The 18,112-nt window shown below is 57.6% G+C and overlaps 1 protein-coding gene across 1 annotated transcript; it reads left to right on the forward strand.

The window, feature by feature from the left end:
• Nucleotides 1-5,710: 5,710 nt before the first annotated feature.
• On the forward strand, nt 5,711-6,364 carry LOC137302255 (zona pellucida sperm-binding protein 3-like). The gene is made up of 3 exons (XM_067971905.1): nt 5,711-5,880; nt 5,966-6,092; nt 6,335-6,364. Exons 1-3 carry the CDS (start codon nt 5,777-5,779, stop codon nt 6,362-6,364), a joined length of 261 nt encoding a protein of 86 aa, XP_067828006.1. The 5' UTR covers nt 5,711-5,776.
• The last annotated feature ends 11,748 nt before the right edge of the window (nt 6,365-18,112 follow it).

The raw sequence follows: 18,112 nt of genomic DNA on the forward strand, positions 1-18,112 counted from the left end.
ACTCTGGGTTCAAATGAGTTGTTACTCTTTTCTGCCAGCTGGTGGAATTTACGTTAAAGTCTGGCTGATCTCTGCACCTCAGTGAAAGACAGAGCCAAGCATAGTTCTGGGAGCCTTTGCTACTTGTCTGACCGCTGCAGGCAGACCACAGCTCTTAAAGGGACAGTGCACCAAAAATCCAGAACCACAAGCTGAAGGGAAGCAAGCAACAATGTCCCGACAGGTCACTCAGCAGCTGGGCAGCAGCTCATGGCGTTGTGTTTGACGACAGTCCTTTTATCATTTACTCTAAAACCCGAGTCACTCACAACATTCTAGAAACACTCAGCGAGTCGGGCCCCATCTGTGGAGAGAACAGACCAATTAACTGAGATCTCAATGAGATGAGGAACAAGACACGGCCCCCTGTGAGAAACAAAGAACTTGCATTCATATAGCACCTTTCACATCCTCCTTCAAACCTGCCTGTTTGACCAAGCTTTTGGTCACGTGTCCTGATATCTCCTTACATGGCTCGGTGTCAAATTTTGTTTGAAAATCGCTCCTTTGAAGCGCCTTGGGACGTTTCACGACCTTAAAGGCTCGATATAAATGCAAGTTGTTGTTGATGTTATTCACAGTGAGATTGTGCGTTTCATTTCTTCCTCATTATTGTGGTTCTGACATCGAGGTGAAGAGTGACAGAGAGCAGATTTTAAAACCGTTGGAATATCAGTGAAATTAAATTGTGGCAAGTGAGAAACTCCAAGTCAGTTTTGCTCTGTATTTCCTGCATCCAATATTGCAGATAAATGAAAGTGAAGCTTTTGAAGGCAGAGAGTTTAATCGCCCCGTCAGAGGAATTGAACCCCTGTCTTTCCACGTGACAGGCGAAGATACTCATCACTATACTCATGGAAAAGGCCATCCCTGATCACTTCCTTGTATCCCTCTGTACCCACATCCCCCTTCCCCCTCCAAAACCCACTTCCTTCTGTGTTCGCCCATCAAAAAAACCCTCCCCCCAAGTCACTTACAATCACAATTTCAAAGTCCCAACTGTCCAGCCTTTGGCCCTCCATTCACCACGACATTTCTGCAGCGACCGATCTGCTCAATCACACTCTCACCTCCACTTTTGATGCAGTTGTCCTCATTAAAACCATTACTCTCTCTCACACTGTTCGGCCACCCTGGTACAGCTCTCGTCTCCTCTCCCTGAAGTCCAAGGGACAGGGTACGGTCGCATAGTGATGATGTTACTGGACGAGTAATCCAGTAGGCCCGGACTAATAATCGGGAGTCATGAGTTCAAATCTCCACCACAGGAGCTGGGGAATTTAAAATCAGTTCATTAAATAAAATCGGGACTGAAAAGCTACTATCAGAAATGGTAACTGTGAATGTACTGGATTGTCATAAAAATCCCTCTGGTTCACTGATGCCCACCTGAGGGAAGGAAACATGCCGTTCTCAGACCAATTAACTGAGAGTCTCAATGAGACAAGGAACGAGACACGGGCTCTTCACAAATTGTCACGGGACCTTTTACACTTCGGAGCAGAAAGAAGGGACCGCCATTAAACACCTCATTCAAAGGACAGCACCTCTCACGATGCAGCTCCGTCTCAGCACGACACAGTCAGTCTGGATCATGTGTCCCAGTCCTGGAACGGGAGCTGGAACCCACACCCTTCGAAACACCTGCCTGACTCCCTGGAGTTACTCTCACCCCCGGCGAGTCATGAACCAGATTGTGCCACTCCCAGAGTAACTGATGACCACAGCCTCAGCCCTGGGTCCCGGTCTGCACCATAACCGCAGCCTGTTACCGCTCATAGAAAGTGGCGTGGGATTCCTGAGTTCATTCTGTGATGTGCATTGGGGGAGTGGGACAACATGGATTGATCTTGCATAGAGCTGGCATGGACTCGATGGGCCGAATGGCCTCCTTCCGTGCTGTAACCTTTCTATGATTCTATGATTCCATGTGGGTGGAGAGGGATACAAGGAAGTGATCAGAGATGGCCTTATCCATGATTGACACGATCGGGAGTAGAGAGGCCACGTGAGATGGCAAGGTCGAGGGGGTGGCCATGAATATGGGTCGGGGAGTTTCTATGCAGGGAGAGATTAAGGGAGGATAAAGTATCACATAATAGACTTGTTTTAAAAATTGAAGCCCATGGGATTAAACGGACAATGGCAGCGTGGATATAAAATTGGCTCAGGAGCAGAAAACAGAGAGTAGAGGTGAACGGTTGTTTTTCAGACTGGAGGCAAGTACACAGTGGTGTCCCCCAGGGCTCGGTATTGGGACCACTGCTCTTTTTGATATATATTAATGACCGGGACTTGGGAGTACAGGGTATAATTTCAAAGTTTTCAGATGACACGAAACTCAGAAATGTAATAAACAATGTGGAGGACAGTAACAGACTTCAGGAGGACAGAGACAGACTGGTGAAATGGGCAGAAACATGGCAGATGAAATTTACTGCAGAGAATTGTGAAGTGATACATTTTGGTAGGAAGATTGAGGAGAGACAATATAAACTAAATGGAACAATTTTAAATGGAGTGGATGAATAGAGAGACCTGGGGGTGTCGTTACACAAATCTTTGAAGGTGGCAGGACAAGTTGAGAAGGCTGTTAAGTAAGCAAATGGGGCCCTGAAAGACATCCAATCGTTTCAAAACAGCGACTTTTTTTTCTTTTTCTTTTTTTCTTCTTTTTTGTGTGTTTTTAGGCTCCCCTTTTATAAGAAGGGGGGTTTAGGGTTTGTTTATGTGCAAAAACACCCAAAGAAAACCAAAAACCAGTGTCAAATTAAGATTTTATTATTTTTGTCCAGAATGCACTCCAGCCCCTGCAGTGCCCACCGGTCGGGGAAACCGGGGAGTAAGTGAACTCCAGCTCCCCAACTCACCCGGCACCGTGCCCAGAGACCGGGAGAAGGGGCTCCCTCCACCCACACCGCCACCAACCGACCTGGCAGGTGAGACGTTTTTATTAAAACCGTCCACTAGGTCGAGCAGGTCCTGGGAGATGTCGAGCCGCGAGCGGGCGAATTCAGCCTCATCGGCCTCGCCCACCCCGGCAACCAGGACGCCCGACCCGGTGAACTGTATACTCTCCTCCGTGCCCGGATCCGCGACCCCCCTCATAGGCAGGGTCTCCCCATCCCCCCCCGGGAGGCACGGACTCGGTCTCCTCCCCCCGAGTGGTGGACGACTCCCGCCGATGGTGTGAAATGGAGGGTGGGGCCCCAGGATCCGCGTCAGGCGCCAACTCCCCTTCCACGGGGGGCCGTCCCTTTGCAGGGTTCCAGTCCGCTTCCAGGGAGTGGCGCCTTTTTTTCTTTCCGGAGGCTCGCGGAGGGAGGGTCTGCTGGGGCCCCCTCCTCCGCTCCCTCCTGACCAACGATCTGCCCGGCCTCCGTCGCGACCACGAGATGTAGATCGGCCGCGGTCACGATCGCAGCCTCGGGCTCACTCGATTGTTCAGCATCCCGGGGACCAGCCTCCAGATGTTTGATTTTCCTCCCTGCCTTTTTTCCGCGAGAGTGCCCTCCTTCCCCCCCGGCGGAGGCCTTGTGTTGTTTTTTTTATTCTTCGAGTGTGTTCATGTGCAGTAAACAATAAACCCAGAATATGTGTCATAATAATTTTTTTCCCTTGTGTTTTCGGCCCTCTTTCATAAGAAGGGGGGGTTTGGGTGGTTTTTTTTGTCGACTGGAAGTTCAGTCAGAATTAGGCTTTTTTTCCCCCTTTTTCCTTGTGTGTTTTTAGGCCCCCCTTTTATAAGTAGTGGGGGGGGGGTTCAGGGTGTGTTCATGTGCAATAAACCAAAAAACCCAAAATAAGTGTCAAATAATAATTTTATTATTTCGGTCCAGGATGCACTCCAGTTTCGTCTAGTTTTCTCGTTTAGCCTCATCTGGGACAATTGGAGTCAGTTGACTGCAGGTTGTGTATAAAAGGTGCTGGTTGGTGGGTAAAGTGATAGTTGAGTTGTTTGGTATCATGGGGGATTTTGTGGTGAGAGGTTTGTTCCCGGTGCTGGTGTTAGTTGGAGTGGTTTGTTACTCTGACATTTGGCAACAGTTTAGAGGGCAGAGATTTCCATGGAGAAGAGTAAAACCCACCCCTGTGCCCCAGAGAGTCCCTTCCCCTGTGCCTCCCTTTGGTTCCCATTTCAGTGTGTCTGAGGGGAGAAGTCTGTCCCCACTGCAGACTGTGATGGTGCAGTGTGGAGAGCAGAACCTGCTGGTGAGGGTAGACATGGATTTATTTAGAACCAGGCACCTGATTAAAGCTGCTGACCTGACCTTGGGGACAGCAGGTTGTCGGCCAACTGGGATCCACTCTCAGAACCACACTGTCCTCTTTGACTATGGGCTCCATGAATGTGGCAGCAGATTGCAGGTAATGTGATTCCTCAACTCTTGCTCCAATTTCACTGTGTAGATTACTGCCCACTCAGAACTCATTAACATCGGGTGAAACTCCAGCCACTGAGGAGATCCCTGAATGAAATCTGTGTATAAATTCTTGCCCACTGTTAAATATCACCCTGTGTGAAACTACTTCTTTATGTTGACATGTCAATCTTAGCTTTATATTTAAAAAGAACTTCAAATTGTCACTGAGGGACTGCATCTTTCTTAAATGGGTCATTACTACTCTAACTCTGAGATTCAACTCTATTGGCCTTGAACCTTCACCTACATTTCTCCAAACCACTCTGTTCTTTTGTGCCTCAATTGATTTATCTTTTCTGTGCCTTCCTGTGGATATTCAGGCCTGTTGCCTCAACTTGTGGTCAATGAATGTTCAGTGTGGAAGTTCCTGTTGAGACTTCTCTTGAAAGATGAAACAAGTGGAATAATAATTGGGATACAATGTATTAAAGGGGAACTCCACTTTTGGTTATTACACCTGCCAATCCCCTTGATTCCATGGATACAGGTGAGGTTTTAAAGTGATGTTGTGTTTTGTGCTCCATATCAGGGGTAACTTGAAGCCCCTTAAGGTGAAAGCTCTATTCTATATGGGAAAGAATGCTCATCAAATCTGGCAGTGCCAATCATTTCAGGGTTTCTGACTGCAGGCCTGAAGTCCCCTGTAATACAAGGTGGACTGAGCAGAGTAACAGAGGCTGCTCCAGGCAACTTCAACCAATGGTGGAGCTGCTTCAATCATGTGTGATTTGAGGAGCAGCTAAAACCCCTCAAACTGCTGTTTAACAGGGCAGGAAAATGACCAGAAATAGCTCTTGTCCAATAAGACCAGCTCTTCATTCCTTAAGCTGATGTCTTTCAGATGGCTGGAGATTTCCTGGTCTATACCACCCACCTGAACCATACCCCAAATGCTCGTGGATCTGTCATTGTGAGAACTAATGGAGTAGTCATTCCCATTGAGTGCCACTATTTTAGGTAAGAATCTTTACTCTATTGCAAATGAGGTCTACAGGAGGTGCAGTTCTCTGAAGTTGTCCTGAAATTACACGCCTGTCCTTCCAGGAAGGGCAATGTGAGCAGTGACCCTATCAAGCCCACCTGGATCCCATTCAGCTCGACCAAGTCTGGAGAAGGGCTTCTGTCATTCTCACTGTGTCTTATGAATGGTATGTGATGTGTGGATGGGGAGTGCTTTTCTGTCGTCTCCCACTGGGAGTTACACCCACTGTCTCCAACCCTTGTCCTCTTGTACTTCAGATGACTGGCTTACAGAGCGCACCTCGACTGTCTACTACCTGGGTGACCTCATTCACATTGAGGCCTCTGTTTCGATGACCAACCACATGCCCTTGAAACTCTACATTGACAGCTGTGCAGCTACATTGAGCCCAGGCAAGGATTCCACCCCAAGATACAACATCATTGACTACCATGGGTAAGGAGCTCTCTGCCTATTCCAGCTGGTTATGTCCCAAAGGTTCACTTAATTCACTTTGTCTGTTTTTTTAATCTTTCTTCAGTTGCCTCCTGGACAGCAAAGCTGAGGACTCCTTTTCAACCTTTGTGTTGCCAAGAGGTGAACGTGAGCTGGACAAACTCCAGTTTGATCTGGATGCATTCCGCTTCTTTGGAGATGACCGTTCCCTGGTAAGAGGAAGCCAAACATTGGGTTCCCCATGTTGGGAGGAGGTCACGAAATAACAACTTGTATTGAATGTGTTCCTCAGATTTTCATCACCTGTCACCTGAAAGTTGCTGCAGTGGATCGGAGAGATTCCATGAACAAAGCTTGTACTTTCCAGAATATGTAAGTTCCCTCTCTCACTCAGGGATGTGTTGTATTAAAGGGTGATGGACAACCTGGTTGATAAACTGATTCTCTGGTTTAGCTCGACCCCATTGGAAGAATTGACCAATGACGTGTGCGCCTGTTGTCATCTGGGCAACTGCAGTGCGAGGAGGGAATTCTGACTTGATTCCAGAGGAAGGAGGGATCTTGTGTATCTGGACCTGGTAGGACATTGATCCTCTCTGTGTTGGTGGTCACCCTTTACCCTCTCTAACTGGAATGTTTGATATTGCAGGGAGTGATGCTGAATTGAAGTGGGAGGGTGAAGCCTCACTTGGACCCCTGGTCATTCTGGATCCTGAAGTGTTAGAGCTGGCAACTGAGCCCCTTAATGATGTTGAGCAAAGGATGCAGGAGAGGTCTCCAGGTGGTGAGTTGGCGGACTGCTGGTTTCCATTTTCCCCTCAATATTTCCTTCACTCACTGACCATTGGTTTCTTCTTCCGTTTTAGGTGTGGAGTCTGAGGTGGTCCTGATCCTGATCCTGGCCCTGACTGTGACCGCTGTCTCTGATCTCTGCTTTTTTTTCTTAGGCCCCCCTTTTATAATTAGTGGGGGTTCAGGGTGTGTTTGTGCAGAAAACCGAAAACCAAAAACCAGTGTCAAATTAAGATTTTATTATTTTTGTCCAGGATGCTCTCCAGCCCCTGCAGTGCCCATCGGCGGAGATGGTGTCGCCATATTCCATCGAGCTACACCCACCCCAAGTCTCAGGCCGACTAATAACAAAGGCCTTGCAAAAGAAAACCTCCTCTCCCCAATTCCCACTGTGTTTGGAGAGGGGCTCCTTTGCAGGATTTTGTAAAAAAGAATATCCGTGATAGTGGGAGGGATGGTCGAATGGGAAGGAGGGAGTCTGCAGGGGTGGGCTGCTGCAGAAGTGGGTGGAAGAGGGGCGGGGTTGCACCTTAACAGGTGGATCTTCTGGTGGGCAGGGGGAGGAGATGTCTTCCCCTAGACAGCTGGAGCTGCCCAGTCCTCCACAGATTGAAAAGTAACTTCACCCAGGCAGCTCCAGCTGTCCTGGGCCAGACACTGGGGGGGAAACCCCCTGTTCTGTATGATCTTTCCTCCCCCTACCTTCAGTTGGTCACACTGCACCGCACCGACCTCCTCTTCCTCCCTCTGTTGGATGGTATCGGTCAGCAGCAGTACACCCCTCACAGTGAATGGTGGTCTTCTTCTTCCTCCTTCCTCCCTGTTGGTTGTTTGTTCCTCTCCTTCTCCTTCTCCTTCTCCTGGATTCAGAGGTATACAAGCGAGGGCTGGTACTTTTCACCCTGCTCTCCACCCAGAGCTTTAACTCTGACCTCTGCTCTACTCAGCAGTATTAACTGGCAAGTTCAGTCAGGCTGATTCCTGGATGGATTGATGGTCTGTCTGAAAGACATCCAATCGTATCCCAACAGTGACTCCTTATTTTTTCTTTTAGAAATTTATGAAATAGGACAATGGAAGTGATTGAACGAAAGGAGCATCCTAAAGACATTGAGTTGGATCAAAAACAGTTTTTTACTATTTTCACCACTCCGCTCAGCTCAGGAGTGTGGGATGGAAGAGCAGCCGGGGGTTTTATCAGCTACTCTTTTTCTGATGAGTCTGAAAGACATCCAATCGCATCAAAGCAGTGACCTTTTTGCTGTTTTTAGCAGCCAGGATTTTTTCGCGACTTTTTTCCATTCCCAACAGCGACATTTTTTAGGCCCCCCTTTTAAAAGGAGGGGGATTTCGGGTGTCTTTTATGTGCAAAAATCCCAAAGAAAAACCAAAACCAGTTTCAAATTATAATTTTATTTTCCTTGTCCAGGATACACTCCAGTCCCTGCGGTGCCCACCGGTCGCGGAAAGCCTCAAGCGTACCGGCAGACACCGCGTGCTCCATCTCCAGGGCCACCCGGGCGCGAAGCATTCCGTGGAAGAGAGGCAGACAGTCCGAGCGACCGCCCCCACGGGCCGCAAGCAACCTGGACCTGTGGATGGCCACCTTGGACAGGCCCACGAGGACGTCCGCCGGCCTGCCCGCCCCCCTCCTCACCAGGCGGCCAAAGATCAGGAGCGTGGGACTGAATTGCAGCCAGAACCTGAGGAGCAGCCCCTCCAAATAATCACAGGGGCTGCAGTCTCCCACACCCCGTGAACAAATGAAACACGGACTCCTCCAGGCCGCAGAAATTGCAGGCGGCCTGGGAGTCCGTAAAATGGCGTAACCGCCGGTTGCACGCGACTGCTCCGTGCAACACTCTCCACCCCAGATGCCCGATGTAACACTGGAGGATCCCCAAGTAGAGAGCCCCCCCACTGGGGACCCCCGCCTCTGCCGGATGGCAGGCCAGGGCGTGTCCGGGCGAGAGACGAGGGCGAGGAAGTGGAGTGTGTGCAGGAGCAGCCCGTACAGGAAATACCTCCGTGCGGAGTGAAAAGGCACGGAGGGAATTTCCCAGACAGCTCAAGTTGTGAGGCGCAGCCTCCCGAGCCAGATTCAGCGGAGCGTCCAGCCGGTCGGCGTCCTCCGGGCTGACCTTTGGCAGGTCCTCCCACAAAACTCTGCGCGCTTCCTCACTGGACGGATCAGGAGAGAACAGAGCCTCGTAGTAGGATCGAGCCCGGGCCCTGACTCCCTCCGGGTCCGAGACGAGGGACCCGTCGTCGGCCAGCAGCGTAAGGAGATGCTTTTCCAGCGAGGTCCAGTTGCAGGTCCCTCAGAGCGTCCTTCTTCTCTTCGTACACCTGCCGCAGGACCGGAGCGGTCCCTCGCCTCGAGGGTACGGTTAAAATCCCCCCCGAGGATAATGCACTCGCCGGCGTCGACGGAGTTCAGGTAAGTGGACACTTCTTCAAAGAAGCTCACTTGCTCGGCTCCGGACCAGGGGGCGTACACGTTCACCAGGTGAAGCGGCACGTCCCCGTGGCGAAGGGCTACGTGGAGCAAGCGGCCCGGCACCGGCTCCTTGACCCCCAAGATCTCCGGCTGAAAAGTCGGGGCCAACAAGATGGCCACCCCGCTCGAAACGCTGGCGAGGTGACTCAAGGAGACCCCCCCTCCCCATTCCAGGATCCACGTGGCCTCGTCTCCCGGAACGGTGTGGGTTTCCTGCAGAAAGCACACCGCATACTTCCCGTCCCGCAGGACCGAGAACTTGTCAAATCTACGGCGGGCGTCTCTGCCGCCGTTGATGTTGAGGCTGGCTATGGTTATCTCCATGGCAAGAGCACAGCGCAACCTACTTAAACCTAATGCGCGGAGGGAGCGGGGCCGCTAGTCGACCTCCTCTCCCCCCAAGAGCCCGGTGAGGAGGGATCTGAGCCGGCGCAACCCGACCCCGCCGCCGTCCTCCTCCGCGGCCACGGACGCGACGGCGACCCGGACCGAGCGGATTAGATGCACCGGCTCCGACCAACGGTCGAGGGCCAGCCGGACGCCATCGCGACGATGGGTCCAACCGGACACAAAATCCCGGAGTTCCTCAACGGGGATGAGGGGAGACTCGGTGTCGGGCACGAGGGTGTCCGCCGCCGCCTCACTGGCGGCGAACTCTAAATCCTCCCCAGTGCCCACCACCGAGTCCCCGACCTCCTCCGGGCCATCGTCGCCCGCGGCCGACCCACTCCCCGCACAGGGTGCGGAGAACGGGACGGCCGCGCCGGCCGGCCCCGCCTCCGCCACGATCCCACCCCCAGGATCGTCGGCAGAGGATTCCTCCCCGGGCTCCACCGGGGGGTCCGGGTCAGAGGGCGGCTCCGGGCGAGGACCCTCCCCAGCCTCCGAGCGGTGGTAAACGGGCACCCGGATATAATGGGAAACCGGGGAACCCGGGGAGAACATATATTCCAGCTCTCCAACCTCCCCCGGCTCCGTGCCCAGAGACTGGGAGAAGGGGGTCTCCCCACCCACACCGCCACCGACCGACCCGGCCCGTGACATTTTCGTGTTAAAACCCGCCACCAGGTCGAGCAGGTCCTGGGAGAGGTTGAGCCGAGGGCAGACGAATTCGGCCTCGCCCGCTCCGGCACCCAGGACCCCCGACCCGGTGAACGGGAAGCTCGCGTCGGCGCACGAATCCGCGGCCCCCCCCTTTCGGCAGGGTCTCTCCATCCCCCCCCGGGAGGCACGGGCACGATCTCCTCCCCCCAAGAGGTGGATGACCCCCGCTGGCGGTGGGAAATGGAGGGTGGGGTCGCAGGATCCGCTGCCGGCGCCGACGCCGATTCCCTTTCCGCGGGGGGCCGTCCCTTGGCAGGGTTCCCCTCCGCTTCCAGGGAGCGGCGCCTTTTCTGCCTTCAGGAGGGTGGCGGAGGGAGGGCGAGCCCCATGTCTGCTGGGGCCCCCCCCTCCGCTCCCTCCTGAATACCCGCCAGCACGGGCCCTGCCGCGACCGCGAGTTGCCGTTTGGCCGCGGTCACGACCACGGCCTCGGGCTGGCTGGAAGGCTTTCCAACCCGGGGACCAGCCTCCTGATGTTTACTTTTCTTCCGCGCCTTCTTAGGGCGAGGGTTCCCTCCCTCTCCCCCGGCGGAGGCCTCGTCGGCACCCTCCGCCCGCGCAGTTGACTCTCCCGACGCGGGGGCGGGTTTGGGGGGAGGAGCGGTGGCGGCGCCAGCCTCGGCCGCCGGAGCTGCTTTGGCGGCCAGGGAGACGGGGCAGTTCTTCCTCAGGTGCCCCACCTCCTTGCAGGCATGGCACCGCCCACCCTCTGCCGTCCAGAAGACGTGGTAGGCGGTCCCCTCGTGAATGATACTAAAACCCCCCTCTGTCACCTCCTCCCGCACCAGCTTAACAAACGCCTGGCGCCGGAAGGAGTACACGTGACGGAGGCTGTTCTCCCTGAGGCCGAGCGTCAGTGGTGTCAACCCTGACCTCACCTCCCCCAGTTGACGTAGATGGGGGAGGAGGAGCTCGACCGGTAGAAAGGGCGGGACGTTCGATAACACCACCCGCTGCGCGGTGGCCTCCAGCGGGTCCACCGGCAGGAAGGTCCCGCCAACCGTGAGCCCCTTATTTAGGGCCAGGGACACCGCCCGCTCGGTCCTCAGGAAGAACACTGCCCTCCCATACATTTTCGAGGCCGCGACGATGGCCGAGGGGCCGACAACCTCGGCCATGGCCTTCACGCAGGCCTCGATGGTCATATTGGGGTGAGCATAACATTTCACCCCATGGAGCCTCGTCAAGAGGCGAAATGGCGCCGGCCCAGCAGGAGCGTCCGAAATCGAAGGCGCGGCCGCCGTGGCGACCCCCGCATACGTCCTGCTGGGACCGGGGACCGGCGAAGATGGCGTCGCCATGGTCTCAGGCCGGTGGATGGCAAAAAATGGCCTTGTGTTCAATGTAAATAGAAACCGCCTCTCCCCTGTATCCCAGTACAAGTGTGGGAGAGGGGCTCCTTTGTCCGATATTTGGTTCTGTCTTTGTCTGAAGCTACTGCTCAAAAGAGCACGAGAGCAAGAGAGGGAGGGATGGCACAGGGAAAACGGAGGGAGTCCGCAGGGGTGGGCCGCTGGGGAAGTCGGCCAAAGAGGGGCGGGGTGGCACCTTCTTCTGGCTTCTTTCTTCCGGTGGGCGTGGAGGGGAGGAGATGTCTTCTCCTAGACAGCCGGAGCTGACTCGGCTCAGTCCTCCACAGATGACAAAAGTAAGGAACTTCACCCAGGCAGCTCCAGCTGTCCCGGGCCAGACACTTGGGGGCGGAATCCCCTGGTCGAAAAAGATCTTCTTACCTCCCCCGACCTTCAGTCGGCCACCCCGATCGCCGTCGACCTCCTCTTCCTGCTGTTTAAGGCTGACAGCAGCAGCAGCACACCCCTCGCAGCTGCCTGATGTTTTTCGCCTCCTTCTTTCTTTCTCCCTCCTTCCCTCTCGATGGCTCTCCTCTCCTCTGTGCTCTGCACCTGCTTGCAGCACTTCCGCAAGGCCACACTCGATTGGCCGGCAAGTGGCTCGCCAATACCGACCGGCCCCAGCACTCTCCTCACAGGCTGGGAAGTTGTTTTTTTTTTAAATTAGGCCCCCCTTTTATAAGAAGGTGGGGTGTGGGGTGTGCTTAACAACTAAAAACCAAACAAACCAAAACGAAGAGTTCAAATCAAAATTTTATTATCCTCGTCCAGGATGCACTCCAGCCCCTGCAGTGCCCCCCGGTCACGGAAAGCCTCAAGCGTACCGGCAGACACCGCGGAGCAACCCGCGAAAGAGGCAGACAGGCCGAGCGACCGCCCCCACGGACCGCGATCATCCTAGACCTGCGGATGGCCACCTTGGACAGGCCCAGGAGCAGGCCCACGAGGACGTCCACCGACCTGCCCGCCCCTCTCCTCACCGGGCGGCCAAAGATCAGGAGCGTGGGACTGAAGTGCAGCCAGAACTTGAGGAGCAGCCCCTCCAAATAATGGAACAGGGGCTGCAGTCTCTCACACCCAGTGTACAAATGAAAAACGGACTCCTCCAGGCCGCAGAAATCACAAGCGGCCTGGGGGTCCGTGAAATGGCGTAACCGCCGGTTGCACGCGACTGCTCCGTGCGCCACCCTCCACCCCAGATCCCCAAAGTAACACGGGAGGACCCCTGTATAGAGAGCCTCCCACTGGGGACCCCCGTCTCCGCCGGACGGCAGGATGGCACGCCAGGGCGTGTCCGGGCGAGAGACGAGGGCGAGGAAGTGGATGGTGTGCAGGAGCAGCCCGTACAGGAAATCCCTCCGCGCGGTGTGAAACGGCACGGAGGGAACTTCCGAGAGACAGCTCAAGTTGTGAGGCGCGGCCCTCTGAGGGAGGTTCCGGGGTTTGGCGCCGAGGAGGAATTCAGTCCGAACAGGGGTCAGGTCGGACGGGATGGCTCCGCACGCTTGAGCCGCCTCCACACCCCGAGTGGAGTCAGGGCCGAGCGCCGATTTCAACGCCTGGATGGCGGCGGCCGCGTCCCCGGCACGCCACGAGGACATGCGAGCGGCGAGCGCCCACGGCTCGAGCCAACCCGACCCACCGCCATCCAGGACGTCCCTGACTCTGGTCACCCGACCGGCCACAGCCCTCCGCTCCGTCAGCCACGAGTGGCCGAAGCCGACATCGCGGAGGAACGGATTCCCGAGCAGCGGCTCCTGCAGGACGGCCGCTACCCCCGACGGGTGAGAGCTCCGACCGGAGGCGACCATGTTCCAGACCCTGAGCAGATTCTGGTACAAGACAGGCAGCTCCTGCAAAGACATGCGGCCGTCCACCAGCGAGACGAACAGGAGCTGCGTGTCGTAGTTCAGGCCGTGCAGCTGGCGGAAAAAGTACGTCGCCAGCGCACGCCATCTAAGAGGACGCTCATCGTACAGGTATCGCCGCAGCGTCCGAAGGCGGAAAGTTGCCACCTGGGTGCGGACGCACACCAGCCCCTGACCGCCCTCCCTAAGCGGGAGACTCAGGACTGCGGCAGCGACCCAGTGTATCCCTTTGGCCCAGAAGAAGTCGACGAACTTCCTCTGAATCTTGGCGACAAAATCAGGGGGGGGGGTCAAAGTGACCAATCTGTACCACAACATGGCGGCCACCAGCTGGTTTATGACCAGCACACGACCCCTGTAGGATAACACTCGGAGCAGTCCTGTCCAGCGCGCCAGGCGAGCGGCGACTTTGGCCTCCAGCTCTTCCCAGTTCGCCGGCCAGGCTTCCTCGGCAGGGCCGAGGTAGACTCCCAGGTACCGGAGGTGCGTGGTACTCCAGGCGAAAGCCCTGAGCTCCTCCGGCATGGAGTCCACCCGCCACTGACCCACCAGGAGTCCGGAACATTTCTCCCAGTTGATTCTTGCGGAGGACACGGCAGAGTAGACCTCTTGGCACTCGCGCATCCTCCGCAAGTCAAGGGGATCGGTGACCACGAGGAGCACGTCGTCGGCGTAAGCCGAAAGGACGACCTCCACGCCCGGCTCGCGCAGAGCCAGTCCCGACAACCTCTTTCGCAAGAGGCGCAGGAAAGGCTCCACGCAGACGGTGTATAATTGGCCGGACATGGGGCACCCCTGACGCACTCCTCTCCCGAAGCGAAGGGGCGCCGTCAAGGATCCGTGAACCTTAATCAGACACTCCGCGGCGGCGTACAGAAGTCGGATCCGGGCGACGAAATGCGACCCGAACCCGAAAGCGCGCAGAGTCCCGAATAGATACTCGTGATCCACCCTGTCGAACGCCTTCTCCTGATCCAAGGTAAGGAAGGCGACCGACAGACCAGCCCTCTGGGAATGGTGGATCAGGTCCCGGACCAGGTGGATGTTATCGTGGATCTTCCGACCCGGGACCGTGTAGGACTGGTCGGGGTGGATCATGTGGGCCAGCACGGTGCCCAGGCGAGCAGACATCGCCTTGGCAAAGACCTTATAATCCGTGCTGAGGAGGGAGACCGGGCGCCAGTTTTTAAGGTTGCGGAGATCCCCCTTCTTAGGCAGCAGGACCACGACCGCCCTGCGCCACGAAAGGGGCATCTCCCCGGTCGCCAGACATTCCCCCAGGACCCGCGCGTAGTCGCCCCCCAGGACGTCCCAGAAGGCCCTGAGGAACTCCACGGTCAGCCCATCCAGCCCCGGGGACTTGCCCCTGGAGAGCTGGTGGAGGGCGCCGGTCAGCTCCGCCAAACTGAGCGGAGCGTCCAGACTGTCGGCGTCCTCCGGGCCGACCTTCGGCAGGTCCTCCCACAAAACTCTGCGCGCCTCCTCGCTGGACGGATCCGGAGAGAACAGAGCCTCGTAGAAAGATCGAGCCCGGGCCCTGACTCCCTCCGGGTCCGAGACGAGGGACCCGTCGTCGGCCAGCAGCGTAAGGAGCTGCTTACGAGCCCCCCGCCGCTTTTCCAGCGAGTAGAAGAAGGGAGAGCCGCGGTCCAGGTCCCGCAGGAGCTGGAGCCGCGACCTCACGTACGCTCCTCGGGACCCGACCAGTTGCAGGTCCCTCAGAGCGTCCTTCCTCTCCTCGTACACCTGCCGCAGGGCCGGATCCTCGGCGGCCTGACCGAGACGGGACTCCAGGCCAAGCACCTCCTGCTCCAACCGCCTGACCTCGGACTCCCGCCTCTTAGTCGACCCCCTCGCGTACTCTTGACAGAAGAGGCGGACGTGAGCCTTGCCCACGTCCCACCAGAGCCTCAAGGAGGAGAAGCCTCCCCGCTTCCCTCTCCAGTCGCTCCAGAACAGACGGAACGAGTCCCGGAACCGCGCGTCCTCCAGCAGCCGGTTGTTAAAGTGCCAGTACGCGGACCCCGACCGGGCGCGGAGCAGAGCGAGCTCCATCCACACCAGGTGGTGGTCCGAGCACGACACCGGCCGGATGGAGGCCGACGGGATGCAGGAGGCGTACGCCCGCGAAACGTACAGGCGGTCGATTCTGGAGCTTCCCCCCTCCGGCCCTCACAAAGGTGAACTGGCCGGAGTCGGGATGGAGATTCCGCCAGACGTCCACCAAGGCGAAGGACCCGACCAGGTCCCTCAACTTCTCCGCCGCCGTTCGGGCACGCGCGGGACCGGAGCGGTCCCTCGCCTCGAGGGTACGGTTAAAATCCCCCCCCCCGAGGATAATGCACTCGCCGGCGTCGACGGAGTTTAGGTAAGTAGACACTTCCTCAAAGAAGCTCACTTGCTCGGCTCCGGACCAGGGGGCGTACACGTTCACCAGGTGAAGCGGCACGTCCCCGTGGCGAAGGGCTACGTGGAGCAAGCGGCCCGGCACCGGCTCCTTGACCCCCAAGATCTCCGGCTGAAAAGTCGGGGCCAACAAGATGGCCACCCCGCTCGAAACGCTGGCGAGGTGACTCAAGTAGACCCCCCCCTCCCCATTCCAGGATCCACGTGGCCTCGTCTCCCGGAACGGTGTGGGTTTCCTGCAGAAAGCACACCGCATACTTCCCGTCCCGAAGGACCGAGAACTTGTCAAATCTACGGCGGGCGTCTCTGCCGCCGTTGATGTTGAGGCTGGCTATGGTTATCTCCATGGCAAGAGCACAGCGCAACCTACTTAAACCTAATGCGCGGAGGGAGCGGGGCCGCTAGTCGACCGCCACTCCCTCAAGAGCCCGGTGAGGAGGGATCTGAGCCGGCGCAGCCTGACCCCGCCGCCGCCACCCTCCGCGGCCACGGACGCGACGGCGGCCAGCACCGAGCGGATTAACTGCGCCGGCTCCGACCAACGGTCGAGGGCCAGCCGGACGCCATCGCGACGACGGCTCCAACCGGACGCAAAATCCCGGAGTTCCTCAACGGGGATGAGGGGAGACTCTGTGTCGGGCACGAGGGCGTCCACCACCTCACTGGTGGCGAACTCCAAATCCTCCCCAGTGCCCACCACCGAGTCCCCGTCCTCCTCCGGGTCATCGTCGCCCGCGGCCGACCCACTCCCCGCACAGGGTGCGGAGAACGAGACGGCCGCGCCGGCCGGCCCCGCCTCCGCCACGATCCCACCCCCAGGATCGTCAGCAGAGGAGTCCTCCCCGGGCTCCACCGGGGGGTCCGGGTCAGAGGGTGGCTCCGGGCGAGGACCCTCCCCAGCCTCCGAGCGGTGAAAAACCGGCACCCGGATATAAGGGGAACCCGGGGAAACCGGGGAGAACGTGTACTTAAGTTCTCCCACCTCCCCCGGCTCCGAGCCCAGAGACTGAGAGGAGGGGGTCCCCCCACCCACGTCGCCACCGACCGACCCGGCCCGTGAGATATTTTGATTAAAACCCACCACCAGGTCGAGCAGGTCCTGGGAGAGGTCGAGCCGGGGGCAGACGAATTTGGCCGCAACGGCCTCGCCCACCCCGGCACCCAGGACGCCCGACCCGGTGAACAGGGTGGTATCTGGTAAAAGCGGATCCGCGACCCCCCCTATCGGCGGGGTCTCTCCATCCCCCCCGGGAGGCACGGGCACGATCCCCTCCCCCCGAGAGGTAGATGACCCCCGCCGCTGTTCGGATGTCACGGGCGGGGCCGCAGGATCCGCGACCGGCACCGACTCCCCTTCCACGGGGGGCCGTCCCTTAGCAGGGAGCCCGTTCGCTTCCGGGGAGTGGCGCCTCTTTTTCTTCCAGGAGGGTCGCGGAGGGAGGGGGGACTCCATGTCTGCTGGGACCCCCACCTCCGCTCCCTCCTGATCACCCGCCAGCCCGGGCTCTGTCGCGACCGCGAGATGTTGACTGGCCGCGGTCACGACCTCGGGCTGACTGAGATCTTCTCTGTCCCGGGGACCAGCCTCTAAATTCTTCCTCTTTCTCCGCACTTTCTTCTGGCGAGGGTTCCCCTCCTCCCCCCTGGCGGAGGCCTCGACGCCAACCTCCACCCGCGCAGTTGACTCTCCCGACGCGGGGGCGGGGTTGGGGGAGGAGCGGTGGCGGCGCCAGCCCCGGCCGCCGTAGCTGTTTTGGCGGCCTGAGAGGCGGGGCAGTTCCTCTTCAGGTGCCCCACCTCCTTACAGGCATGGCACCGCCCACCCTCTGCCGTCCAAAAGACGCGGTAAGGGGTCCCCTCATGGAGGGCGTTAAAGCCCCCCTCCGTAACCTCCTCCCGTGCCAGCTTGACGAATGCCTGGCGACGGAAGGAGTAAACATGCCGGAGGCTGTTCTCCCTGAGTCCGAGCGGCAGCGGCGTTACCCCCGACCTCACCTCCCCCAGTTGACGTAGGTGGGGGAGGAGGAGCTCGTCCGACAGGAAAGGCGGGACGTTGGATAAAATGACCCGCTGCGCGGTGGCCTCCAGCGGGTCCACCGGCAGGAAGGTCCCGCCAACCGTGAGCCCCTTACTAAGGGCCAGGGACACCGCCCGCTCGGACCTCAGGAAGAACACCGCCCTCCCGTACATTTTCGAGGCCGCGACGATGG

Source organism: Heptranchias perlo, chromosome 35 (genome assembly GCF_035084215.1).
Source record: "Heptranchias perlo isolate sHepPer1 chromosome 35, sHepPer1.hap1, whole genome shotgun sequence".
Classification (NCBI taxonomy): Eukaryota; Metazoa; Chordata; class Chondrichthyes; order Hexanchiformes; family Hexanchidae; genus Heptranchias; species Heptranchias perlo.

Bases quoted from the DNA above. Each gene is read 5' to 3' on its own strand.
- LOC137302255 (XM_067971905.1), top strand. From the start codon at position 5,777: ATGACCAACCACATGCCCTTGAAACTCTACATTGACAGCTGTGCAGCT. The intron at 5,881-5,965 runs GTAAGGAGCTCT...ATCTTTCTTCAG, and splicing joins AACATCATTGACTACCATGG to TTGCCTCCTGGACAGCAAAG. The intron at 6,093-6,334 runs GTAAGAGGAAGC...TCTCTGGTTTAG, and splicing joins TTGGAGATGACCGTTCCCTG to CTCGACCCCATTGGAAGAAT.